Raw genomic sequence first — 25,270 nt, 5'->3', positions numbered from 1 at the left:
TCTTTGCTGTTTCCGTATTTAATCATCCTACTTTCCCTCTTGTTTTTCTTCTTTCTCTTCTTCTCTTCTCATCCTTGTCTTCCCCAGGTTTTCTTGGTGACACCTTATTACCCCATACTTCTTTGTCCATCATGGCTTTCGATAAGCCTAGGGACACGGTCCAGGCCGCTGAGGCCGCACATGCTCAGGCTGTGGTCAATGCCGCTACTGAAAAGTTAGAGGATGAAGATGACCAGTTGGAACTGGCGTCCCCGTCGGAGCAGGTTGAGCTCACCGAGGATATGTGCTACGACAAACTGGGATACTCCTTCAGCGAAACTAAGAAGTGGACCATCATCACCGTCATTTTCTTGGTGCAAGTCTCCATGAACTTCAACACTTCACTCTACTCCAACGCCCTCTCCGGAATCTCGGAGGAATTTGGCGTATCGATGCAGGCCGCACGATGCGGTGCCATGATCTTCTTGGTTCTATACGCTTTCGGTTGTGAGCTCTGGGCTCCCTGGAGTGAGGAATTGGGTCGCAAGCCAATCTTACAGGCTTCGCTTCTTCTCGTCAACATCTGGCAGCTCCCTGTGGCGCTCGCCCCCAACTTCGCCTCCATCATGGTCGGTCGTGCCCTGGGTGGTCTCTCTTCCGCTGGTGGTTCCGTCACTCTAGGTATGATCGCAGACTTGTGGGAACCGGATTCACAACAGTATGCTGTCGCCGCAGTCGTTTTCTCGTCAGTCGGCGGATCAGTTTTGGGTCCAGTCGTCGGAGGCTTTGTCGAGGCTTTCTTGCCTTGGCGGTGGAACATCTGGATTCAGTTGATCTTCGGCGGTTTCGTTCAAATCGCCCACCTCGTCTTGGTCCCAGAAACCCGTACCTCCGTGATGATGGACCGCATCGCCAAGAAGATGCGCAAGTCCGGCGAGAACCCTAACATCTACGGTCCCACCGAGGGCATGTCCTTCCGCCAGCGTTTCCCTCCTCGCGAACTCATGATGACATGGATTCGCCCATTCAAGATGTTCCTGACCGAGCCGATTGTGCTGGTTCTCTCTCTTCTGAGTGGTTTCAGTGATGCTCTGATTTTCATGTTCATTCAGTCGCTCTCGCTCGTGTACAGCCAGTATGGCTTCAACACCTGGGAGAAGGGTCTGGCGTTCATTCCCATTGTGATCGGCTACTTCATCGCTTGGTTCTCTTTCATTCCCGTGATCAAGCGAAACATCAAGGAACGTCGCGACAACCCTGAGAGTGAGCGGGCTCAGTATGAATCTCGTCTGTGGTGGTTGTTGTATACCGCCCCCTGCCTCCCGATTGGTCTGATTGGCTTTGCCTGGACCAGTTTGCCACAATGCCACTGGATTGGATCTATGATCTTTGCCGCGATCATTGGTATTGCCAACTATGCCATCTACATGGCTACTATCGACTACATGATTTGCGCCTACGGTCCGTACTCTGCGTCTGCCACTGGTGGCAATGGATGGTCTCGAGACTTCCTTGCTGGTGTTCTTACCATTCCGGCTACACCATTCTTTGAAAGTAAGTTTTAAGCATTGATCTTTCGATATTGTACTAATTGAATGTGACAGACATTGGTGGCAAATATCATCTCGAATATGCCTCAACTATCCTGTTCTGTATCTCGGTGCCACTCGTCGTTGCAGTCTACATCATCTACTGGAAGGGCCCGGCTCTCCGCAAGCGCTCTCCATTCGCCCAGCAGCTCGAGGATGCCCGCATCCAGGTGCACGCCCAGGTTGCCAGCCGACGAGGATCCAAGGTTCCTGAGGAATCGCGCGCAAGTTCATATGCTCGCTCTCAGCAAGACCTCCGCATTCGTCCGACACTGGGCAGCCGTGGAAACTCGCGAGTGAACTCGCAGGCCAATTCCCGGGCCAACTCGCGCCGTAACAGCGTCGCCAATGCTTAAAATTGTTTGATTTCGCTATGGAACCCTGCACAGGTCGATAGTATCAAAGTCACTGACCTGGGATCTAAATGCCACTTCTCTTTTCCTCTTTGTGCATGTTTTTGGCGGTATGGATCCTGACGCTGTGCGTGAATGGCTTTAATTCTTTCTCCCGACGCTCGGTGGAAATACTTCTGGTCTCTCTAGATCACCTCTGATTGTCGATAGAAGCACGGGCGTGGGCTAAAACTAATTGTTTGCTTTGATTCGAAAGAGATTTACGATCTGGGGGTTGTATACTATGGTTCTCACGACAGCGATACCGGTCATGAATTATATCAATATTATTACTTACATTAATCATTCTTTTACTTTCTTCCCAAGATCATGTAGATATCAATATAGTAAAGATGAAGGTATCCCCCCCCCCCCCCCCGGTAATATCCTACAAAAAGATCTACAATGCGGAGACCGACCTGGGGACCCGGCAGTCGAATCCCCACGACGATCCGGCTCGCAGATCCGGCTTCGTATGAAGTGATACATGATACCGGGGCTAAGGGATGGTATAGCGTAGCATCGATCCCCAGGTCTATGTTTCTCGATATCCGCATCCGGTCACCATCCCGCACTGCTATACAGAGATATGAACTATGGTCATTGAAGCCGATGTAAATGATTCGACGGAAGAATTGACTTGATGATACTGTCATGATCGATATCACCCTTCCTTTTCTCGATTTGTCATGTATGTTATAGTACCATAGGCCATGGCTTTGGTCAGGTCACATCAGGACTTGGGTGGCTTGGCTTTGGCTTTTGGTCTTGGATGTAATCCTGTGAGTTGGGTAGATATTAAGGGTTGATTGTTCTTTATTGGAGTGGTAGATTGCGTCTATATAGAGAGGGGGTGGATGGCTGAATTATCCAATATAGGAGTATGTGGTTCGTTTGGTTATATCCATCGGTGATCTGGAGATTTAGTGCTTGGAAAGTGAGGATGCTCGATGCCTCGTAATGGTGTATACCGTTGACGGGTGGGTACTCAGCATACAAAGAGCAGTCAGAGACATCCTGCATATAGAAAGCAGTCCAATATGAAATAGTCCATACAACACGGTATAGATGCCAATGTCACTGATAAGGTGGTCCGTGCGTCCTCAGGTACGCAGTTCCTCCAGAATGCAACTCAGTCCTCAGCACAACTAAACATGAATCTACAGTCAACAATGCGTCTCTGTAGGCCATCAGTTATCAGGCCACTGCGGTCGGTCACTCCACGTCTGCATCTGCAGCCCGTCCCACGGATGAGCAGCACCCTTCAGTTCGCCGAGGGCGAGGACACACAGCAGCTAAGTCGCGATGCCGAGGCTCTGCTGAAGCAGGGTTGGGCCCTCGATGGAGAAGGGATGGGAATTACGAAAACCTTTCACTTTAAGACCTATTTCAAGGCAGTGGTGAGTTTTGCTTTTTCCCTGCTTATTTTTGCGCCCTGTCTGTTGTTGCAGGTGTGCCCCAGTGGACGAGGATATGCTGCTGACAGGATAGTCATTCGTCAACTTCATTGCTGCAGAGAGTGCGTCAAAGAAGCATCATCCCACCATGACTGTGGTACGTGAAGTTCATCTATAGAAAGGAAATTAAGGCTGACGCGCTGCAGCGGATCGGGTCGGTCGATGTCCACTGGACCACTCATCGCCCGCAGGGCTTTACGTCCAAGGATGTGGCTTTGGCTCGGCACTGTGAGCAGGGCGCTGGTCTGATGGCTGTTGATCCCAGTCAGGGATTAAACTGTGCGAAGGGAAAGTGAAGTGACCTGTCCATTTCGAAGGGCCTTCGAGTCTCGAATTTGAGGCAGTGGAGATACATCTTTACGTATGTTTCTTTGTGTATGATCTACAGTTTTGTGGGATATTTAAGGGGCGATGTTTTGAGCTATTCCTGTCTGTACTATCACCCATCACCCCGACATTAGTCCCCCCCACCGGGCTAGCCAGGTTGTGAATTTCCCCTTGAAATCTTCAAATCCTCAACTCCTCCAACTTGTTTTTCCCGAAAGGGTTGTCCTTCATTTGTGTCAGTTTCAAGGCCATGACGTTTGGACAACGGTCCTGCAGGATTTCCCACGTTCCGTCATTCCGATGATCATTGCCTTAAACCTCGCTCCTTTTCCCATGCTAGAATTCAGTGAACTTCCAACTTCCTGGTGCACGCCATGAATCCGGATGCTCAGTCCTTTGGCGAGCGCAGAGGGCATCGGCTCGCTCCGCTGCAGACCAATTTTAGCCGACCAACGGCTTCTTCGAAATCCCAGTCACGACTGCAACGTCCGCGGCCGACGGATTACCCCAGTACCAATGGCTCAGAAGGCCCAGTCCCGCTTCAAAGTCCGGTTACGGTAAAAAGGCAATCTTCCAAAACAAGTTTGCGCAATCTTTTTGGTCGCGATAAATCTTCGCGCGTTCCCGAGCCGAAGCTGGAGGAAGTTGACGAGTCCCTACCCGAACCCCAGACGGCCATCTTTAGTGAGGTGCCAATGTCGCCCTCACTGATGAGTCCCCGTACGATTGAATCGGCCCCTACGATTACTTCTCCGAAGACCGCCCAACGTCCTCGCGCGACATTGAAGACCGCCCGTCCAAGACCGCAGGAGGGAAACTTATCCAAGCAGGACCAATATGGCTGGAAACCGCCCCCGTTATTCCAAGCATACCCCCAATCGACCAAGCATGACACCCTCTCCGCGCCTGCGCTTTCCGCCGACTCGATCTTGCGCTTGCACGCGATGCAGGCGAAAAACTCGACCGATGGAGGCACTGTCAATGCGCTGGAACAAGATGAGGCTGCCAATGCTGCTCGTAAGAAGCGCGAACAAAAAGAGAGAAAGCACCTGAGGACACTTTCTGGTACCATCAACAAGGTGGAATGGATGCAGAAGATTTATGTACTGGCTACTGCAGGGTACATCCTGCAGTATGCAGGGGATGGAAAGCACGATCGCCTCCCGGAGAAAATGTTGCTGTTGGGTCCCAGTTCTGTCGCATTTGCCAGTGATGCCATTCCGGGCAAACATTGGGTTCTTCAAGTGTCTCATAACCCTTCGTTGGACCCAAATTCCATCGTGCCTGAGCCTCCTAAGCCTCGTTTCTCGCGATTTGGCTTCCCACGATCTAATACCCGACGCTTTGCAGGCAGCTTCCTCCTCATCTTCGATAACCCGGATGCAATGATCGGTTGGTTGACAGCTGTGAGGGAAGAGATTGAGAAACGGGGAGGACCGAAGCTCACGCAGGAGAAGCACTCTGAGGATGAGATACCTCAATTGCGATCTAAGTCGAGCATCAGACAGATGGTGAAGAAGGACCCCCATCGTATCTCCAGTCTGTTCCTTCAGCCACAAACGCTTCAATCTCCAACTGAGGAGGATGATGGACAATCTGTCGGTGGCACGACCTGGCAATCCCGCCGTAGTTCATACGTATCAGTCAATCGCCGATCCATCATTGAGTCTCGATCTGGATCTGTATCGACAAGTCGAACTGAAGCTACAAATCCCGCGAACGGATCCGGAATCTCCTCTGTTTCTGATCTGCGTTCCTCGTCATTTACTTCAAACGTTCCCACCTCGCCGGTAAACGGTGGTTTCATATCTGATGAGCCTCTGCCTGAAGAGGCCGAGCGCCATCTTACGCGCAGTCCGCCGTCTTCGAGTCATGGAGTTCGACTGTCTGTGTATACGTCTCCGCTGCCGCCTCTGCCCATAAAAGACGTGATGGAGGACCGGCAAGCCCCTTCGCCGCCTGTGCCTGAGAATCTGATCCGGTGTGCATCACCCCCGGCGCCAAATTTCAGCGTTCCCTCGTTTAGCAAGAAATTCGTACCCAGAGGTGGACCAGTGTCAACCTCCCAGGCTTCCCCGCCTCTGTCAGGCAATGCGTTCTCTCGCCGAGCTGATCAGGCCGATCCCAATATGTCTACATTCTCTTCTCCGCCACAGTCTCCAACATTCAGCGTTGCCAGTTCGCGTCACACGGATTCGTCCGAACCTAGGCGTATTCTGCGTGTGTCTAACTCGGAAGATGCATTGGCAAGGACGGTGCGGTCTACCCAAAATAGCTCCATCTTTTCCCGCATGCCTCGAGCACCACCTCCGACGGGACCACTGCCCGATCCGACTGCTTCCTCTCGCCCTTCGAGCATAGTCGGCCGTCCGGGAATGAGTCCTCAGGCTAGTAGCGAGCCACACGTTCCCACTGCTCCTGCTGCTGCTCCCCCGGCTGATCCAGCGCCACGCAACAGAGTCTCGACTGTGTATCCCGATAACCATCCCTTTAGCATATCCCGCCGCAAGAGCATGCCAGGCCTGGGCTTGTCAATTGGACCCGCTGCACCGCCTCCCAATTGTCCCCTTCCCAAGCTTCCTTCCCTTATGAATCCCGCTGGCACTGCCGCAGCGACCCCCGCTCCTGCTCCTGCTGCAGTTTCATCGCCACAGATGTTATCGCCCTTGTCTCCGACTTCTCCGATGGAACGGTTCTACGGATCCCAGCCAGTGCGAGACCATGTTGAAGATTGTCGAGTAAGCGGTAACAAGCCTGGGGCCCCAACAGCTCAAACAAAACCACATGCGAAAGTTCGGCACTCGAAACTGGTTAAAGGACCACCAGTATAAAGAATGCCTTTCATAATAACATATCGTAAACGACGTTTCGCTCTCTAAATACCCCCGACGTCCATTTACTTCGACGTCCCTTCTCTTACGCTGTCATCTCTCATGAAACCACTGAGATACCACTCCCTATATCCTCGTTTCCTTCTCTCATATTCACTTCGCAGCTGTTATTATTATTACCGTTTTATCTGGCATTTTGCGACGCTCGGCATTGGATCCTACACAGTCTTGCATGTTTATTTCCTTCGCATCCATTTTAATTTCTCTACTACACAAGACGATACCCCCTTTGTGTTCATATTACTCCTCTTCTCTCTTCGCTTCGCATGTTTTTCCATTGGCAAAGACCTTAAATTTGTATATACCCTGTTTTTTTTATATCTTGGAATGTGATTGGGATTAGCATTACTTATAGAACGTAAGGACCTGTTATAATACTATCGCTGCTTTAATATCTACCTATCTTGTACTGCTTTTCATATGAAGATGTACTAGAAAAAGCATACAAGGTCTATTTTATAGTAAAGCTTAATCTCGATAGACGCACGTGGTCATGCTGGATCTACGTGGGAGCCATTATGAAATCAGGCGCAATGAAATCAATTCGTGGATGCCTTCTACGCCATGAGAATCCTGTGAAATAGAATATTCGCGAAAAGTAGTTTTGAAACCCGCTTCCTTGATCATATGCGATCCAACAGCTTAAACATTGTTCGGGGTAGAGACACTACTCCGCCTCTTCCTCCACCCGCGCACTCAGATCTCGTCTCACTGCGGAAGTGGGAGTTGAGGTTGGCTCGGCAGAGGTGGTGGTTGCGGAGGTAGTCGTTGCTGAGGGTGCTGCGGCTTCGGTGACTGCGGGAGCGGCCGTCTTCTTGGACTTTTTGGCTGCTTTTTTGCTCTCCTTCGTCTGTAGATGAGATGAATGGTTAGCTCTACTGATCATTATTGGAGAGAAAAACTGAGCTTACCTCTTGCCAGCCCCATAGAGGCTTGAAGCTATCAAAGAATCCAACATCCTCGAAAAGGTTGGGGAATAGCCAGAGACCGGGGGGAGCAGCGAACACGGTAATGCAGAACAGAATCAGACGGAAGATTGACATGGCGAAGAAGAGACCGAGCAGTCCCATCATGCCAACACTCAAGTACCACACACCCTGGCGCAGCATGATGGGCCAGAGTGGGAAGAGGACAACAGCGAAGATACCAGCAACAACGGCGGCGGCCATGGCCTTCTGCTTCCATTGCGGGCCGTCGTACAGCCAGACGTAGTGCATCATAGGGTCGGTTTCCTGGTGCTGCTCGATCTTGACGGTCCACAGGCCCTTGGTGCGGTTCTTAGGTTTGGCGTGGTTGTGGCCAGCATGCGGGTCGACCTTGCTTACTCGCAGAGCTAGCAAGGACAGTGGAAGGAGCTTGAATACATTCTCTGCTGAGGCGCGGTCTGTCACGGGAGGTAGGAGGGAGTTTTTCTTTGCGGCAGCTTTGGCGTATGCGGGAGACTCAATGGCACGGATTGCTCGCTTGACTATATGTAGAGACACAATTAGTTGGATCGGTCTTATTTACACTGACGCAAGTTCGGATTTCTGCTTACCCTTGAACATGTCCTTCCGCTGGCCGTCCATGATACATGTACGCGGCTTGAGGTTCTGCGACCGCAGCCAGTTGGCGACTGCAATCGCCTTTGGGTCGGGAGGGTTGTTCGGGTTTACGGGAACCTGTTGTTGTGTCGTGTGTTGGTGTTGCTGGGGAGCTTGTGTCTGGCCCTGTTGCTGTTGTTGTCCGGGTTGTCCACCCTGTTGCTGAGCTTGCTGGGCCTGCGCTTGCTGCTGCGCCTGATGTTGCTGCATTGCTCGCATCCGCAACTGTGCGACATATTGCTCAGTGGTCAGGCCGAGCTTCTCGGCGTCGGCAGTGAGCTGTTCGCGCTGCTTCTGGGCGAACTGTTCGGGCGTCATCCCTCGTTTGGCGGCTTCGGCGGCGAACTGCTGCTGCATGGCCGCCATCTGCTGGGGACTGGGGCCGGGCGCGGCCATAGTGAATAAAACAGGCGATTAAAACTGGGTAATAAGAGGAATAGAAGCAGTGAAAGAAGTGGTTGTGTTGGGGAAAGTTTGGTGAAAGAAAGAAAGAGAAGTGGCCAGATTGACTCAGGTGACCCGCAGCTCTTCCTCGTCACATCATGTATCAAGTGTCAACTCACTATGAGCCCCCATGTCAGTTACATATGACTCGTCGGCCGCCTTGGTAAACGCTACTTGGGTAGCTGTTCTACTAGTGAGTAACTTTATGCAATACACAAACCCAGTGTTAATTCAGCCAGAGTGAACGCGATGTCGCCGGTCAAATCCCACTCAATTTCGTGACGAACCCCGCGGTGTCGCTGTCGGCTGCCTGCTTTGGAAATGGCATATATGATAAAACTGAGGCGGCGCAATGTGTGTCGAATCTGCTAGCAATTGGATACCGGCGTCTTGGTCTCGACCTGTACTGGTCGCCGGACCGTAGGAATTGGTCCTTATGTCCGGTCTCTGTTCCAACTGAGGCCGACGTGATAGTGTCTTCGGAGACATCTACTGTGAGCAGTACCTCACAATCTTCGACTGTCACTACAGCCGCTACGACTTCAACAGCTGATGCGGAGCCCGCGACCATCACCGGCTTTGACGATTCACATGGGAATACCCTCTACGAGCTAGGACCGTATAGATGCACCGATGATCTGGACCCATACATGTTGGCTCAGATACTTGCGGGTTACTTCCAAGACACCAATTCGCGGTTGACGGTATATACGACGTATCTCGTTCTCAATCTTCATGTCGCGGCAAGTGACTCGGCACCAGATTATCCGGCTTCTGCCGTCACTGGAGATCAATTGCCATCAGAAAATGAGCGAGTAGGCAGCATACTTGGAACTGCCCTTAGGAACTTTATCTACAGCCCGGTCCAGCTGGCAGCGGACCGAAGCAACTTGAATGAGTCTTGGTATAAGGTTGACCAGAGCTACATGCCAATTACTGAGTACTTCACTGTTCATGAGAATGAAGCAGGCGAACAAAGCACTCCGGATGGCTGGCCGTCATCAAAGTACATCCAGCTGGCGAAGCGTGACCGGGTATTTATCGAATACGGCTCGGTGGATCCTCAGCTGGCGGACTACGACTGGTCTCTGGATCAAGATTCGATCTTTCCTCCTGGATACTTGACATCTGCAGCGAATCTTTCCGTCACAACCAACGGCACCCTCACATCAGGCTGCCTGTATGAACCGAAAGCTACAGCTGTGTCTCAGGCCAATTCATCATGGGCAATGACCCATGGTATACCTATTCCGGGTGGTCTACCCATACATGATACAATGGCATCTATATCAAATGCCCTCTCCGATATCACATCCTGTGGTATTTCGCCAATACTAAACACCACTCTTTTTGGTGAAACTGCCGACGCCAATGTTGAACACTACCGCAATTTTTCCCTTTCGACATCTTGGGCCTGGGCCTTAGGTGAGCCTCGCGATGCCACTTATGGTGGTGGTGGTGAGGGTGATCCAAAGTATGACCGCTGTGCCATCATGGATCTCACATCTGACGGTCAATGGCGGTCTACAAATTGCACTGAACAGCGGCGCGGTGCCTGTCGCATTGGCAACTCGCCCTTCTCCTGGGTTCTATCGGACACATCTACATATTTCTCCAATGTGTCAGATACATGTCCAGAAGGAACGAGCTTCGCTGTACCTCGCACAGGTCTCGAAAACAAATATCTTCATAAACATCTTCTTTCTTTGCCAGAAAAGGATATCAATCTCGCTTCTACGGACGCTGTTCTGCGCGAGGTCTTTCTCGACTTTAATTCTATTGATGTTACTTCCTGTTGGGTTTCCGGTGGCCCTAAGGCTGCTTGTCCCTATGCCTCCGATCCGCAGCAAATCGAGCGCAAAACTGTGCTTGTTGCTGCGATTGCCGGTATCATTATTCTCATTATTACGGCTTTGACTTTCTTTGTCAAGTGCAATGCCAACCGTCGGAATTCGCGACGCGGAAAACGTGTTATTGAAGGTTGGGAATACGAGGGTGTGCCCTCGTGATGTGCCTTGTCCTTTCATCTTTTGATATCTAAACTATCTTTTGCTGAGACTGGTTAGATCTACGTACTATACTTCTACCTATATCTCCTGGCTGTCACCAGTCAGGCTACTTGAACAAATGATACCCCACTGGCGCCGAAAGACCGCCTTTTACGCAGCATACGCCTCTAGCATACTGATCTTTTCTTGTACATAAATCTACTAAACTCGTTTCAAGAGAAACTAGCGACTGGGAATCTAATTCTTACTCCTTGGGTTTAATGCTTCCTACAAGGTCAAATATTGTTATGCGAAATTGTTCAATTGGATTGCTGAATGATCCGAAGCTACATATAACAATAATGAAAAAACCATAACGTTAATACACCCAACAGTACCCAAACATATTTCCATGAAAATCGAACCAATGAAAGTGGGATATCAGAGTCCCCAAATAAGCAGTCGCTACATGCCATTCATAAAGACAAACCATAAACTCCTCGAAATACAAGTGATATGATATTCAAAGTCCGGCAAAGCGGGCCCATCCAGCTGCCCGAACTGGCGATACGCCGGGTGTCTGGTGCTGGGGAACGGGAGGAACCTCCTCGAGAATGGGTTCGCTGCGACCTTCTTCCGCGACTTTGCCGCTGACGTCGCGGCGGCGGCCAACGCCCAGACCGGCGATGTAGCTTCCATATGAAGACAGGGAGGCGCCCACGCCAGCTGCAATGCTAGGTCTGGCGGTGTCTGCGCCAGAGTTGCTGATGACACGGCCTTGACGGTCACCTTCAGCGGCGTTGAGAGCTCTGGGTGCGTATCCATCTTCACCATCACTCTCATCTTTCTTGAGAGCCTCGTACGCTGACATCTTCTTGGTGCGCTTCTTTGTAAGCTTGGTTGGTTTCCTCACAATGTCATAGCTGGGCTCGCGGGTTGTGTCCAGGCCGGGCTTGCCAGGAACATCCAGTTCACCATAAAATCTGGGGGGTGGAGGGGAGCTGGGACTTTTGGGCGAAACGGTGACTGGCTGTGCCTTTTCATTGTATGACAAGTTAGGGTTGTCGCTCAAAATAATGCGTCTCACGGGATCAGTGTTCTCGGGCTTTTCAGTCAAAATAGGCTGTGGGGTGGGTGGGTTGAGCATGAGGGGGTTGAACGGAATAGAGCCATTGCGCTCATCATCCATATCATCATTGTGCTCTTCGGGGTCGGGGAAGATATCCATGCGCTGGTCGCCTACGTCCAACTCGCGCTGGTTGTCGTCGTTACCATAGTATTCGTGCATAGTGAGGGAAGCATATTCCCCTCGAACATCTTCTGGGATAGCACTTCCAACGCTGGGAGCAGGCTTGGAACCATACGCAAACCAATCACGAATCCCACTACCAGTAGATGTGTTGCTGCGACGGCTGTAAACAGAGGAGGACTGGCGAAGAGTATTTTCGTTCTCATTTTGAGCTTCGCTCAGCGGAGAATGAGTGCGTTCAGAGTACGCTACCCAGTTATCAGACAAAGGACTGACAGTATCCGATCTATCAGCAGTCCGGGACGACAAGTGACGCATTTGAGCAGTAGCATCAATGATTTCTGGGGCATGAGAGGCAACATTTCGATACTCAGGAGCGGGTGGGGGTGTCGGGGATGTAATATCATACGGCTGGCTTTCGGTTTGGTGAAATAGCATCTCTGGGCTGGATGGATTCATGTGAGGCTCAGTGGGGGATTCAAGATGAGAGAGGCGGTGTTGATAGAACGAAGGCTGTGATTGCCGGTAGTTATTCATATCCATTCCTTCATGAATGGTTTGACCACCGAGGGATTGTTCGCGAGTGTGCATAAATGGCATACTACGAGGATGTCCAATGAGTGGATCCTCCATAGAGGAGTTGAGGGTAGATTGACTGAGATGCTTCTCATCCGTATCCTTCTTCCCGTGCTTGCTCTTGCGAGGACGCGCTGTCAAGTTGTCTTCAAGTGGATTCATATCAGGTGGTAGACGAGAGATCTTGCGGAAGGTAATTGCGAAGAAGATACATATGAAGAATGAGATCAGGTGAAGTCCGCCATTGGCAAGAGCCAGAATGAAGGTAGTTTCGGACAACTTGACAGTGATGTCGCTGTTTTTGAACATAGTTCCCCAGTTGTATGCGTTAGATGTCCACTCGCCATATGCCATGAAAGCGGTAAACACGTAAAATGCGATGAGTCCCAAGTCAAGGGTTGAAGAAAATAGCCCGTACGCGGCTTGAGAACCGGAAGGTCGTGTAATGGGAGAGCGGGCATGGTGGCAGATACCATATATGGTGTGAAGGATAGAGACAATTGGCTAATATCCAGGTCAGCAGAGGAGCTTCCTGTCAAAGGGAATAAATATACTTACGCCCACGCGAATGATCCAAATGACAGTCAACGCAGCTCCCGTGATAACAATTGAACAGAACAGGGACCCAAGAGCTCCCAAGAGAGTAAGGACACGTAATGTGATCTGGGCTATGCGTGCCCACTTGACGCGATCCTTAGTGTAGGGGCTCATCGGAGTCCATGAACTGACCGTATTAAAGGAACCCCACTGCATCCACCATTAGCAGAATCCACATTCGATATCTACACCGCACATACCGTATCAGGGTGGCGATTCACATTTACCAATGGCCCTGTTGGTTTGGGCTTTGGAGCTGGACTCGTCCAGCTTGCCTCGGTTGCCGCCTTCGGGTTGAAGGCCTTGTCGGTCGGTCCATAGAAGCTATACGCAGAAGGACGATCGTAAAGGAATGGAGGCGACGATCTCCCCATGGTAGCAACTCAAAGACACTCGTGGCATCCACGCGCAAAAGAATAGGAATGTAGGAGAAGGCTGGAATGTGACTGAGATGTGACAGGTGAGAGTAGCTGCGAGTCAACAAGATAGTCGGCCCGGCAACCGACATCACGTGCGTTATCAGATTGATCTCCGCTCGTCTCCGCGAGGTCTCCAACTATGCATCATGCGCTTGAACACGGCTTTCGTATGTGCTCAATGCACTGCGCGGACTGCCTACAGGCCTCTACGACATAAGAAATTTGTATCACAGTTCATTTCGCCGCGCCGTTTCAACAGCCATGTCACGCAAACTGGCGGACCAGTTCGTGTTGCTATCGTGGGCTCTGGCCCAGCAGGGTTCTACGCTGCCTATCGACTGCTGGCTAAACACGAAGGTGCAATAGTTGACATGTATGAGAAGCTACCCGTGCCATTTGGTCTTGCTCGGTATGGTGTTGCGCCGGATCATCCCGAAGTCAAGGTGAGTCACGGTCACCGCAATTTGATAGCGGATCGTATATTGAAGTATAGAGCCAAGCTAACAGCTTCATAGAACTGTGAGGATAAATTCACAGAAGTAGCCACCTCTCCACGCTTCAACTTCGTCGGGAATATCGACCTCGGCAACGATCTCCCGCTTTCCGCACTCAAACCTCACTACGATGCCATTCTGTTCGCCTACGGAGCCGCAAAGGATAAGGAGCTAGGAATTCCCGGCGAGCAAGCACTGAAGAGCGTACACTCCGCCCGCGCCTTCGTAGGGTGGTACAATGGTCTCCCCGAACACCGGAATCTCGATCCCGACCTAACGAGTGGGGAGGATGCTGTGATTGTCGGGCAGGGCAATGTTGCACTAGACGTTGCCCGTATTCTTCTTTCGGATGTCGATGCACTCCGTAAGACCGATATCGCAGACTATGCGCTCGAGAAGCTTGCTACAAGTCGCATTAAACGAGTGCGAGTTGTTGGGCGTCGCGGACCGCTCCAGGTGAGTCAAATTAGACTGGCTATTTATATCCCAATTGCTGATTCCCTTAATTTAGGCTGCATTCACCATCAAGGAGGTCCGTGAGATGCTTCAACTTCCTGGTGTCTCATTCGATCCGATCCCGAAGGATGTCTTTCCGCCCGACGATGTAGTCTCGGCATTGCCCCGGGCGCAGAAGCGTCTAATGCAGCTTTTGGCTAAGGGGTCAGCCAACGATCCTCGGGGATGTCCCAAGTCGTGGTCTTTAGACTTTTTACTTGCACCCGACTCACTATGCTGGTCCCCAGAGTATCCTTACCATCTGTCTCATGCGAGATTTTCTCGCAATGAACTCGATCCTTCCGATCCTCATAGCCCCAGTTCGAAGGTGTTCCCCAAGCACTTATCGAGTGGAAAGCGTGCGCAGGTTAATCTCCCTGCCAGCGTGTTCTTCCGCAGTGTTGGCTATAAATCACTTCCTCTCCCCGGGCTAGAGGATCTCGGTATTGACTTCGATGCCGAACGCGGAATCATTCCGAACGATGGTTTCGGTCGCGTAACAAGTCTTTCAGGTAAGGGAGCATCCGAGAAACTACCAGATGGATCTCAGATCTCCACCTTGCCTGGTTTATATTGTGCTGGTTGGGTCAAGCGGGGTCCTACGGGAGTAATCGCTTCAACCATGACCGACGCCTTTACTACCGCCGACAACCTAGCCCAGGATTTAGCAAAGCGTGCTGGGTCTCAGTCCTTGCTTCATGCACCTGAACAAGGCAGTGGGCTCGGCTGGGATGGAGTTAAGGCCGAGGCTGAACGCCGCGGTCTCCGGCCTACATCCTGGAAGGACTGGTTGAAGATCGATGCCGCTGAGAAAGAACGTGGTCAAGAAAAGGGCAAGCCCCGGAGTAAACTTGGCCGTGTAGAAGAAATGCTGGAGGTGCTTGATTGAACCTTCTATGTAAAACAAAACTGTATATATCGATCAATTTAGATAAACATTCACAACTCTCCACTAGTTATCCCATGACATTCCAGCTCCGTTATTTTCGTGTCATATGTACATTCGGTCATCACATTCCGCACGCACTGTCATCCACCGCAACGTAGGTGGCGGAAACACGGCCCAACTGTTCAGCCTGGCCATTGGTCAGGGTGTTCATAGCCTGAAGGCCAATGTTGAAACCACCCGGGGCGGCGTCAATGGCAAGGACATTGATGGTGTTTTCGTATTTTCCGTTGGAGTAATGCAGCTGGTAGCATTTGCCGCAGTTAGGACTGTTCCATCCTGGAATGGTAATGGCACCACCGATATTAGGGAAGTTGGGTAGAGAGCCAAAGTCGGTGTACCCAAGAGGGATTAAACCATTTTCTCCGTCTGAACAAGAGACGGTTGTTAGAGAGGATCCGCTAACATCGTATCGTTGGTCGTAGGAAACAGAGACTGTTTCCGCTCTGGCGGCCACCGTGGGAGCTGCGGCGGCGAGGTGAAGGGTTGCCAAGAAGGCGGAGGTGATTGCAATAGTAAACTTCATGGTGATGATATAGTAAACGGTTGGTTTTGTTTGTTTGAAGACAATCAAATGCTTTGCTGGATTGTATAGTTCTGAGTACCTCACATGGTGGTTTATATATCTGGACCACCAGGCCTCCCGCCAAGTATGATTCTACTTCCTACCATCACCACCGTCTGTACCCGGTGCAGGTCTTAGAGACATCCACCTGACACTCAAATAAGAGGCTTTCATCTCGGGTCCACCATCACCCGATACTTCCGTAGTAGATGCTTTGCGAAACCGGTGCAATGAGGCGGAAGATCAGTGTGGGGTTGACCAGGAAGATGCGGGCAAGACTGAGACATACATGCAAGATGCTATTTCTATATGAGCTATGAATGCCTAACATCCTAAACAGAGAAGATCGACCTATGCTACGATGCTACAGTATAGATGGGTGGCCGCAGTTGAGGTTGCATTTAGATATGAACCAAAATAGCATCACAGCCGCATTGTATTTCCATCTTAATCTAAGACAAAATAAGATTAAAGCGAGCAAGATAAATAGAGAAAACAAGTATTTCCAAAAAGAAAGAATCAAACAAATACAATAAATATATTATGCATATATAACGTAGAGATAAAACAAGAACAAAAAGAGACGTCCCCGGGAAGGCTCGAACTTCCAACCTCCTGATTAACAGTCAGACGCGCTAACCAATTGCGCCACGGAGACGTATTTGTTGAAGAAAGAACTGGAACTATGACTCTTGACCAAAGACAACATGCTGTAGTTGAATGTTTGCTCGCTTCCTACTGACTCACTTCCCCGACTTGTCATGATATTGGCCTAATCTTTGATCTTCACTTCTCCTGATCATCCCAACGCGCGCGCCCCTGAAAAATGACGACGTACATAAAATTCACAAGAACGAGTGCATATAAGATTCTAAATAGGGGGATCCCCTAGACAGCGGAGTCGGGGCTATGTCCACAGCGGTATATTCGCTGTCAAACTCTTGGATGTGCTTTCCAAAGACACGTTCGTATCTTCAAATGCAGGATCGTTTGATCGACATTGCATTGAGGTGCTCCAATGGCTCGGGTTGGAGCAGCGATCATGAAAGTTCACGACTCCAACACCTGTGATGCCCCACGAGGTTAGGCCATTGACAATGCGAGCAGCTCGGATTACCCCCAAGACCAAGCGCTGGCAATTCCGTCCACTTGTGGGCTAGGTCGCGTCAAATACGAAGGGCCCAACTAGCCAACCCACTTGGCTCGTCAATGGCAGCCTCGGGCGCAGGCGAACCAGTGAAAGATCTAGTCAACACGGGCTAAGCCCCTGGCTCGAACAGTGGCGCTTGAGGTAAAGTCCGCTTCAATTCTTGATTGTTAACTTCCGATGTCGATCAGCAGCGCAAAGTTTAAATGAGAGTGGAAGTTTCGACTTTGTTAGGGCTCGGTATGAACCAGTGTGCGAGGAGTGTTCCAACTCCACCCCCTTCCAACCTGGATGATTTGCCAAATGGAGTATACAGTCTTTGCTCCATAAATGGGACTAGTGTGGACTATTGTGTGGGATCGTGGAAGTCCGCTGCCAGTGATCTCCTAAGCATTTCGCTCGGCTTGGCAGAGTGGAGCGCATCTATGCTCTCCCCCCGGATCCTGTTAGGATATTCTTATACCTTGGACCCCTTGCTTTTATCAATCTTTTTTGCACGGATTCATCATGTTTTCCCACGTTCTACGCTCCCTAACGTCGGATCATGGCCTCGTTCCTCGCAAATGGGAGTTCCGCGAGGAAGTTCCGCTGTTGGGTTCCGACCGTTCGCTCTTTATTGTCATGGGAGTCATTGCTCTGATCTCCCTGGTGTCCTCTCTTTTTCTACTTACCTTCTTGACCTACCGATTCATCTACTGGCAACGATACTACAAAAGCCCGCTCGCCAAGAACCAGTATGTCGTGCTGATTTATAACTTGCTTCTTGTCGACTTGCAACAATCTATCGCTTTCTTGATATCTCTCTACTGGGTATCTGTGGGCAGTGTCAAATTTGGTGAAGCTGCCTGCTACCTGCAAGGATGGTGGATTCAGACAGGTGATCCTGGCAGTGGATTGTTTGTCTTGTCTATTGCTATCCATACCGGTGCAGTCGTTCTGCGTGGTCGTCAAGTGTCATTCCAGACCTTTATCTGGTGTGTGGTCGGACTTTGGGCTTTTATCTTGATTCTAGGAATCATTCCTGTCGGTCTATACGGAAAAGATGTTTTTGTGGTCTCCGAGGCCAACTGGGTACATCCTGCCATATACCGCTCTTGGTGTTCAATATACTGACTCGTTGATAGTGCTGGCTGAGTCCCGAGTATGAAAACGAACGTCTCTGGGGTCACTACTTCTGGATTTTTGTCTCCGAATTTGGCACCGTCGTCCTCTATGCTATCATGTTCTTCCACCTCCGACGTCGTATGCAACAAGCGAAACAACTGCGCCGTGGTCAACAAGAAAGTCTGGCCCGTCTCAACCGAGTCGTTATCTACATGGTCGTTTACCCTCTGGTGTATCTCGTCCTGTCTTTGCCGCTTGCAGCCGGTCGTATGGCCACTGCACGTGGTAGTGCACCCAGCAAGACCTACTTCGGTGTGGCCGGTTGCTTGATGGCCTTGTCTGGTTTCATCGATGTGATGGTCTACACCTTGACCCGTCGCCATCTGCTCATCGACACCGAGCGCAGCACAACCGACCGCAACTACGACAACACTGACTCGCAGTGGCAGACCAACATTACTACCAACGCTGGTGGATCATCGAAGCCGCGCAGCAAGGGATACCGCGGCAAAGGAAGATCTCGCTTTGGCTCCCGATTCCGCCCAACTTCGCATCCCGATGCCAAAGAGACCAGTCCCTTTGATGACTCGACCGATGATATCGTCCCCAAGAACGGCGTGGAAATGTCCAACTTTGGCGGTGTGGTTCAAGAAACAACGATTGAGATCTCACACGAGCCTGCCTCTGCATATGAGTCTGATGAACACACTGAGCGCCGCAACAGCTGAATTTCGGATATCTTGCCTATGACCATCATCTTTCCTTTTACGATTTTGTATATAATCATGTACCCTATCTACTTCCTCGGGTATTCCCAACTCCACTGACGGACCTTTCTAATATATGAATTAATTTTATGTCCAGCCCAAATACTTTGATATTTAAGTGTTCATCAGACTGAGACTACGGCGTAAAACATCAAGCTTTTTCAAGTGTTAGCAAAACGACCAAATGTAACATTCGGCACAACATCTGCAGAACCCGACCAGCCGCAGGTGGAGCACCACCTGCGCAATGGTAGTGAACCGCCACCGAACCCCTGATTCAGAAAAATGGTCCACGAGCATATTCTAGTGTACGCAAGTGAAGAAGAGAACAAACTATCGTGTCGATCGAAATAGAGTGCAATCTAAATCTCACTAATCCACCCTTGACCCCGAGGAGAAATGAAGCAGTTTCGGACTCAATTTTGGATGTAGCGGCCCGTTCTCACGTCGCAGAGCTTAGCAAGCTTAGTAGCCCCAAGTGGAACAGTCCCAGCCGTCTGGTTTCTGGATTTTGATCAAGTAGTTGAGCGATCTGTGCACTGGGGTGGAGACTTCATTTCGGGGACCGCGATCCCGCTCAGATTGGTTGAAATCCTAGATTTTACTCTCGTATTTTAATATAGGAGAGAATAGACGAGCAAATTACAGAGTTTTAAGGTTTTTCGGATATTAGACCCCTATGTTGAGGGGATCTCTCTGCCGCAGATGTATACGGGCCGAGTATACTCTAAAATCTGCACAAGGTCGGCAAATCCGACAATTTGCACCATGTGAACCGGCTCAAGGATCTGTGGAATTTATTAGATTCTGACCACCCTCAATTATTGACTTGTATGGATCTTGGTCGATGTTCAGGTCCATAAAAGAATTGATAAAGGTTGATATAGACTATATGAGCGAAGGTAATAAATCCTGCCGGGATCGCTCTATAAAGCTCAAACTCATGAATCATGCAGTACTAGTGTGCCTCCTGAATCTTCTGATTTCTTCGACTTTCCTTGATTCACCTTTATGTAGATCGGCTTCACCCTATCCATGGAAATAAACCCCGCAAGGTCCGTTGCATCCACCTAGGATGACCACTGGGTGAACAGGGGAAACACCGTTCCACGCAAAACAAAATTCGCACAGAAAACCTGGCTGATACTTAAGGAAATTGGTAGCTGAAACAAGCCTTAATTCTATGACCCTCTACTTTGGTCTGCAGCCTTCACAACCATCCGACTGTTAGTTGCCGTATCATGAATTTAGCTATAGAAGCCTACGTTTCATATAAAAGTAAAGATAGTTCCAGCCAATTGAAATGCAGACTTATCGCGCAAAGCAAATAGATCGCTTTTATACTAAAGATCTGTATCTGTCTGAGCATCGCTATGCGCGCGTATCCTATCACCGATCAAGCCTCCCATGAAGCCAATAAATGAGATAAGTTCCCATAAGAGAATAAGAGAAGGCGAAAAGAAATGTTATTATAAAAATGACCGACCCTTTGACTACGAAATGAATTGCCTTAATCTTAATGCAAGTGATTATCTGACTGACCGATACGGGATACTGAGACTACAATCAGTTTCGGCGTAACCAGACATCCGACTTAATAATAACAGATTGGGAGAGCAAATTTGAGGAGAAAAAAAGTCACTCTAATGAGATATCATATGTTGAAGTGATATCGGGGACCCCGTGGAAATCGGAGCTTGGCTTTGCGGGGATGTCCACTCCACCTGCCAGTATAAGTTCAGCATCACCATCCATATATTCCATCTTCATCACTATAATTCGAGAGTCACCAGAATGACAGCGCCCAAGTCAGTTGCCATTATCGGAGGCAAGAGTACTTATCTTTGATAGCACCATATGTACTGACCACCATTCTAGCCGGTATTTTCGGACTTTCTCTTGCCATTGCGCTGCGAGACAAGAGTAAGCATGGCCCTATATGTATGAATACACCGACTGACCATTTTGCAGACTATGAAGTGACCGTCTTCGACCGAAGCCAGTATGATGCGAATGGATATGACCCCGCATCGGATGATGTTCAGGCTGCCTCCGCTGATCACAACAAGATTGTATGTGAGGAACAATGAGAAAGAAGTCATTACTGACCAAGAGAAATAGTTCCGCGCATCATACGGGAAAGAGATTCACTATCAGCGTCTCGCTTTTGAGAGCCGCAAGGCATGGGTTGCCGAAGACGAGAAGCGAGGTTTCTCGGAGCACGGCAATGGAAGCGATGATAGGATTTTCATTGATAGTGGGATGCTTCGTATCCAGCCATCGGACCATTTGGCTACCCTAGAGAAGGAAACTCTCGCGAACATGGAGCGTGATGGTCTTCGAAACACCCAGTTTGTCAAGAGTGACCCGGCGGATTCTCAGCGCGCCGAAAAATTGGGTTGGAAAGAGAAGATACTTGACTTCCAGATTCCAGGTTCCCCTGGAAGGTCTTACGAAACAGTTCTGGATTCAACTGCTGGATTTATCCGATGTAGTCATGCCTGTGCCCATTATCAAAAGGTCGCTGCCGACAAAGGTGTCAAGTTCTACCTTGGCCCTGAGGGGGCGATTGACTCGTTAGTCAAGTTGAAAAGCAGCCTCAGCCCAGGCCAAGAAAAAGTGACAGGGCTCAAGACTAAGAGCGGCATTATACATGATGCTGATGTCGTTGTTGTGGCTGGTAAGTCGCCGAACATCTCTCAATTGTTATGATGCTGACTTCCGTGGAGCTGGCTCATTCTCGACACAAATTCTACCCGAGTTGAGCTACCATCTCGAGTCTTCTGCAGGAAGCCTTGCTACTTTCAAGATTGATAGGAGTAACACCGCGCTATGGGAGAAATATTCGCCAGAGCGATTCCCCGTCATGACTTGGAAGAGCGTACCTCGCGATAATTCTGGCAAGGATACAGGTAGTATTTATGTTCTACCAAGAACTCCAGAAGGCTTGGTAAAAATAGGTTACCGTGGTATCAAGGTATCAGCAGATCATTGTTCTTCTCTTGACTTAGCTGACCGGATCTATAGTGGACTAATTTCCAGCCAGCACCGGAAAACACCCCATTCACCCAGAACGGGAAATGGTCGGTTCCACTCCCAGTGGAAGAGTGCTCGGTAATACCAGAGGCGGCCATCTACTCAATAAAACAATTTGTGTCTATATTTCTGCCGGAATTTGATGGTACTCCATTTTTCTCTACAAAGCTCTGCTGGTACACCGATTCACTAGATAATTCCTTTGTGGTAAGGTGTTATGATAATACTCAACTATTCTGTTTGCTAATCTCCGAATATAATAGATTGACAACGTACCGACGTTTTCAGAAAATTCTGTATTTGTTTGCACAGGAGGTAGTGGACATGGTGCCAAATTCTTACCGGTTCTGGGACAAGTACGGAGATCGTCTATTGTAATGATGAGAGACTTACTAACGGAACTTCGCAGCATGCCGCGGATATATTGGAGAAAGGAGACCAAAGCTCATCTTTCATGCGAGAGTTCTGGCGCTGGCGCCCCGATGCTCCACGAAGGAATGGACTCGAAGAGGGCCCCGACGGACCGAGAAACATCTCGCACATCTAGATTTGAATTTATTCGCTCATACAGATATTCTTTTTCAAATTTGATATAGTTATACACATAGAAGATCGACATGTGCGGCCGCACCACGGGAAGAAATAGTAATTACCAACATTGATATACCCCTCTTGGCTGTAGTTACAGGAATCTATATTGCCACCCTCTCAAGTGACGAAGTCTCAAACAACTTGCACTCTCAAGGTCCTCCAATGCAACCAAGATTTCTTGGCAGCGCAGGCCAAGAGCGGGCCATGAGGCAGCCGTGTCTTGGCTGATGAGGTGCTGGCTCTCAAGGTGCCATCACAGGACAATCAATAACAATTCGGAAAGTCTGAAAACAGAATTGTAGATCAACATCAGCCGCAGTATGCGAAGTAAAACTCAAACTGACAGGGGTCTTTGGGAACCTTGGAGAAAGCTTAGTCTGATATCGGACTTCTCCGATTATACGCAGCAGCATAGAGTATAAGATACTGGAGCGAAATCTCTCATAGCCATATTAGTTTACAATACTTATTTACGTGAGGCATCTCAAGATGTTCGACGAAAAGACAGCAGCTATTGTCGACTCGGCCGGAGTTCCTCCAAACGCAAAGAATGAGACGAAGGTTCAAACAGGAACATCCAACGACCCTCCACATGATCCGCACGTTGTAGACGAGCGAGATGCGGATGATACGACACTTTTCTATAACACAAACAAAGACAAGGTCAGACCATTGACGCCAGAAGCAGAAGGAAAGCTTGTCCGCAAGAACTTCTGGTGTCTTCTCAGTCAGACATGGTGGATTTCCTTCCTTATTCACCTTGACAAGTCGACTCTTTCCCAGGCTAGCACAATGGGTATTTTCAAAGACGTGCAAATGTCTAAAAATGAGTACAATGATCTTTTTGTCTTGTTTTATGCTGGCTATCTTGTTGCCCTTTGGCCTGGTGCGTGGATTTCACAGCGGGTTGGACACAAGCACTTCATTACGGGCTCGCTGTTCCTCTGGGCTTTATTGTTAGGTGTTCACCCAGCGGTGAAAACAGGGAAACAGATGATGGCAGTGCGATTCTTGTTGGGAATGGTGAGTTTGCGATGAAAGAATTTTTGATAATGACAGATATGGCTAATTCAAGTAGACCGAATCGCAGATCGTACCATCGACAGCAATCCTTCACCAGGCCTTCTTCCCCCCCAAGAAAAGTCCTTGGGTGCAACTATTATGGTGGGCCTTTGGAAGTATGGCAAATGTCATGCTGACAATGATCGCCTACAAGCTCATCATTGATGATAATACGGGGTTGCTAGCTGGAAGCATCAACTCGTGGAAATGGCTTCATATCATTTGCGCAGTTCTGACTTTTGCCATCTTTGTTCCTCTTCTCATCTTCCTGCCAAATTCTCCACTGGATGCAAAGTGGCTCTCAATTGAGGAGAAGGTTCACACTATTCAAATTATACGCCAGACGCATGCTGGTATCACGAACTCGACGTTCAAGTGGTCACAAGTGCGAGAATCCTTTACTGATTTGAAGAGCTGGTTGTTCATGTAAGACACTCTCCCTTCGTCTGCGAACTATACTAATTGGACTATTAGCTTCCACATGTTCTTCAATGAACTTCCTAATAACACCTCGCAACAACTACCACTTATAGTGGTCGGTTTTGGATTTACCCCTGCCGAAAGTGCCTTGTTTAATATCATCAAGCCACTCTGGGGATTGATCCTGATCCTTGGATCAGCCACCTTACTGTATAGTACCCGACTTGGAACAGGTTATACGTGTGCTATCTCCTACATCCCCTGCTTTGTTGGGGGTATCATTGAGGTAAGTCCAGTATCTCTATTATCTCTCATCTAGGCTAACCCCTACTTCTAGTTGGCATCTCCCTGGTCAAACAAGGTAGCTCTAGTAGTGGGCACACAGATTTCCACCTTCAAGCCTTCCTATCTTCTCGGTCTCAGCTGGGCTGGAACAACTACAACAGGGCACACCAAGAAGTTATGCTTGATGACCTCGTGTATTGTGGCTGCTTCTATTGCCAATATGATATCGCCAGAGTGAGCAGCCTCTATCCCTCCGCCTTTGTATAGTCAACTGCTAACGTCAAGAAACTAGGTTCTGGCAGTCAAAGTACAAGCCACACTATGTTCTCCCTTGGGCATTTATGACTGCCTTCTGGTTCATTTCGCCCGTGATGTGCATAATTATTCGATTCTATCTCCAGCGCGAGAATAGACGCAGAGAAAGTCTTCTTTTGGAGAACGATACAGAATCAGAGGGGGATGAAGTGATCGATACAGGCCATCAAGTTGTTAAAATTGGTGCTCGTGATCTTGATAAGACGGATCGAGAGAACTTGAAATTCATCTATCCACTGTGATTGAGTTGGGTTTCTGGCTTTCTCGTCGTTCATTGACGATGGACCCAATTTACTCTGGAAACATAGAGGACATTATTGTTAGAAATTGGCTTGAAAGGATCGGGTTGAACCAAGGTGCTACCTAGAGGTAGAATGGTACAACGTAACGTACAAGCGAGCGCCGCGCCCACGCGTAACTCTCGCGTTTCATTCCAACCCTCTATTTTCATCCACCCATCATGCCTCCAATTCGTACTCAAAATTTGCAAAAATGCACAGAGGAAGATTCTAGAAGCCTACTAGCTACGAAGTCTTTTCAAAATGAAGAAAG

At 49.3% G+C, this 25,270-nt stretch overlaps 11 protein-coding genes across 11 annotated transcripts; 8 read left to right on the top strand and 3 right to left on the bottom strand.

The window, feature by feature from the left end:
- Positions 1-131: 131 nt before the first annotated feature.
- N7508_000085 (uncharacterized protein) lies at positions 132-1,924 on the top strand (the record flags this gene model as incomplete). Its single annotated transcript, XM_058458170.1, has 2 exons — positions 132-1,533; positions 1,584-1,924. The coding sequence occupies 2 exons, from the start codon at positions 132-134 to the stop codon at positions 1,922-1,924; spliced, it is 1,743 nt and encodes a 580-aa protein (XP_058324392.1).
- A 1,208-nt stretch (positions 1,925-3,132) lies between these two features.
- Positions 3,133-3,713, top strand: N7508_000084 (4a-hydroxytetrahydrobiopterin dehydratase; the record flags this gene model as incomplete). Its single annotated transcript, XM_058458169.1, has 3 exons — positions 3,133-3,360; positions 3,452-3,514; positions 3,564-3,713. 3 exons carry the CDS (start codon positions 3,133-3,135, stop codon positions 3,711-3,713), a joined length of 441 nt encoding a protein of 146 aa, XP_058324391.1.
- Positions 3,714-4,118: 405 nt separating this feature from the next.
- On the top strand, positions 4,119-6,575 carry N7508_000083 (peptidase family M20/M25/M40 protein; the record flags this gene model as incomplete). Its single annotated transcript, XM_058458168.1, has 1 exon — positions 4,119-6,575. One exon carries the CDS (start codon positions 4,119-4,121, stop codon positions 6,573-6,575), a length of 2,457 nt encoding a protein of 818 aa, XP_058324390.1.
- A 727-nt stretch (positions 6,576-7,302) lies between these two features.
- N7508_000082 (Sec62 family protein translocation protein) lies at positions 7,303-8,614 on the bottom strand (the record flags this gene model as incomplete). The annotated part of the gene is made up of 3 exons (XM_058458167.1): positions 7,303-7,485; positions 7,547-8,103; positions 8,173-8,614. The coding sequence occupies 3 exons, from the start codon at positions 8,612-8,614 to the stop codon at positions 7,303-7,305; spliced, it is 1,182 nt and encodes a 393-aa protein (XP_058324389.1).
- A 178-nt stretch (positions 8,615-8,792) lies between these two features.
- N7508_000081 (Lectin C-type domain protein) lies at positions 8,793-10,671 on the top strand (the record flags this gene model as incomplete). Its single annotated transcript, XM_058458166.1, has 2 exons — positions 8,793-8,855; positions 8,902-10,671. 2 exons carry the CDS (start codon positions 8,793-8,795, stop codon positions 10,669-10,671), a joined length of 1,833 nt encoding a protein of 610 aa, XP_058324388.1.
- A 502-nt stretch (positions 10,672-11,173) lies between these two features.
- N7508_000080 (uncharacterized protein) lies at positions 11,174-13,446 on the bottom strand (the record flags this gene model as incomplete). The annotated part of the gene is made up of 3 exons (XM_058458165.1): positions 11,174-12,979; positions 13,034-13,222; positions 13,273-13,446. 3 exons carry the CDS (start codon positions 13,444-13,446, stop codon positions 11,174-11,176), a joined length of 2,169 nt encoding a protein of 722 aa, XP_058324387.1.
- A 191-nt stretch (positions 13,447-13,637) lies between these two features.
- On the top strand, positions 13,638-15,369 carry N7508_000079 (NADPH-adrenodoxin reductase; the record flags this gene model as incomplete). Its single annotated transcript, XM_058458164.1, has 3 exons — positions 13,638-13,934; positions 14,007-14,441; positions 14,497-15,369. 3 exons carry the CDS (start codon positions 13,638-13,640, stop codon positions 15,367-15,369), a joined length of 1,605 nt encoding a protein of 534 aa, XP_058324386.1.
- Positions 15,370-15,490: 121 nt separating this feature from the next.
- Positions 15,491-15,952, bottom strand: aspf13 (allergenic cerato-platanin Asp F13; the record flags this gene model as incomplete). Its single annotated transcript, XM_058458163.1, has 1 exon — positions 15,491-15,952. The coding sequence occupies one exon, from the start codon at positions 15,950-15,952 to the stop codon at positions 15,491-15,493; it is 462 nt and encodes a 153-aa protein (XP_058324385.1).
- A 1,693-nt stretch (positions 15,953-17,645) lies between these two features.
- Positions 17,646-18,970, top strand: gprD (the record flags this gene model as incomplete). The annotated part of the gene is made up of 2 exons (XM_058458162.1): positions 17,646-18,209; positions 18,263-18,970. 2 exons carry the CDS (start codon positions 17,646-17,648, stop codon positions 18,968-18,970), a joined length of 1,272 nt encoding a protein of 423 aa, XP_058324384.1.
- A 1,833-nt stretch (positions 18,971-20,803) lies between these two features.
- Positions 20,804-22,592, top strand: N7508_000076 (NAD(P)/FAD-dependent oxidoreductase; the record flags this gene model as incomplete). The annotated part of the gene is made up of 8 exons (XM_058458161.1): positions 20,804-20,843; positions 20,888-20,932; positions 20,981-21,081; positions 21,131-21,689; positions 21,739-21,959; positions 22,037-22,252; positions 22,309-22,401; positions 22,455-22,592. 8 exons carry the CDS (start codon positions 20,804-20,806, stop codon positions 22,590-22,592), a joined length of 1,413 nt encoding a protein of 470 aa, XP_058324383.1.
- Positions 22,593-23,125: 533 nt separating this feature from the next.
- N7508_000075 (putative allantoate permease of the major facilitator superfamily) lies at positions 23,126-24,960 on the top strand (the record flags this gene model as incomplete). The annotated part of the gene is made up of 5 exons (XM_058458160.1): positions 23,126-23,659; positions 23,715-24,124; positions 24,173-24,404; positions 24,456-24,637; positions 24,696-24,960. 5 exons carry the CDS (start codon positions 23,126-23,128, stop codon positions 24,958-24,960), a joined length of 1,623 nt encoding a protein of 540 aa, XP_058324382.1.
- Positions 24,961-25,270: the final 310 nt, after the last annotated feature.

The sequence above is a fragment of the Penicillium antarcticum genome (assembly GCF_028974205.1).
Source record: "Penicillium antarcticum strain IBT 31339 chromosome Unknown utg000001l_segment0_segment0, whole genome shotgun sequence".
NCBI classification, from domain to species: Eukaryota; Fungi; Ascomycota; class Eurotiomycetes; order Eurotiales; family Aspergillaceae; genus Penicillium; species Penicillium antarcticum.
Note: the sequence above shows the minus strand (reverse complement) of the source record. Positions and strands in the feature narration are given on the sequence as shown.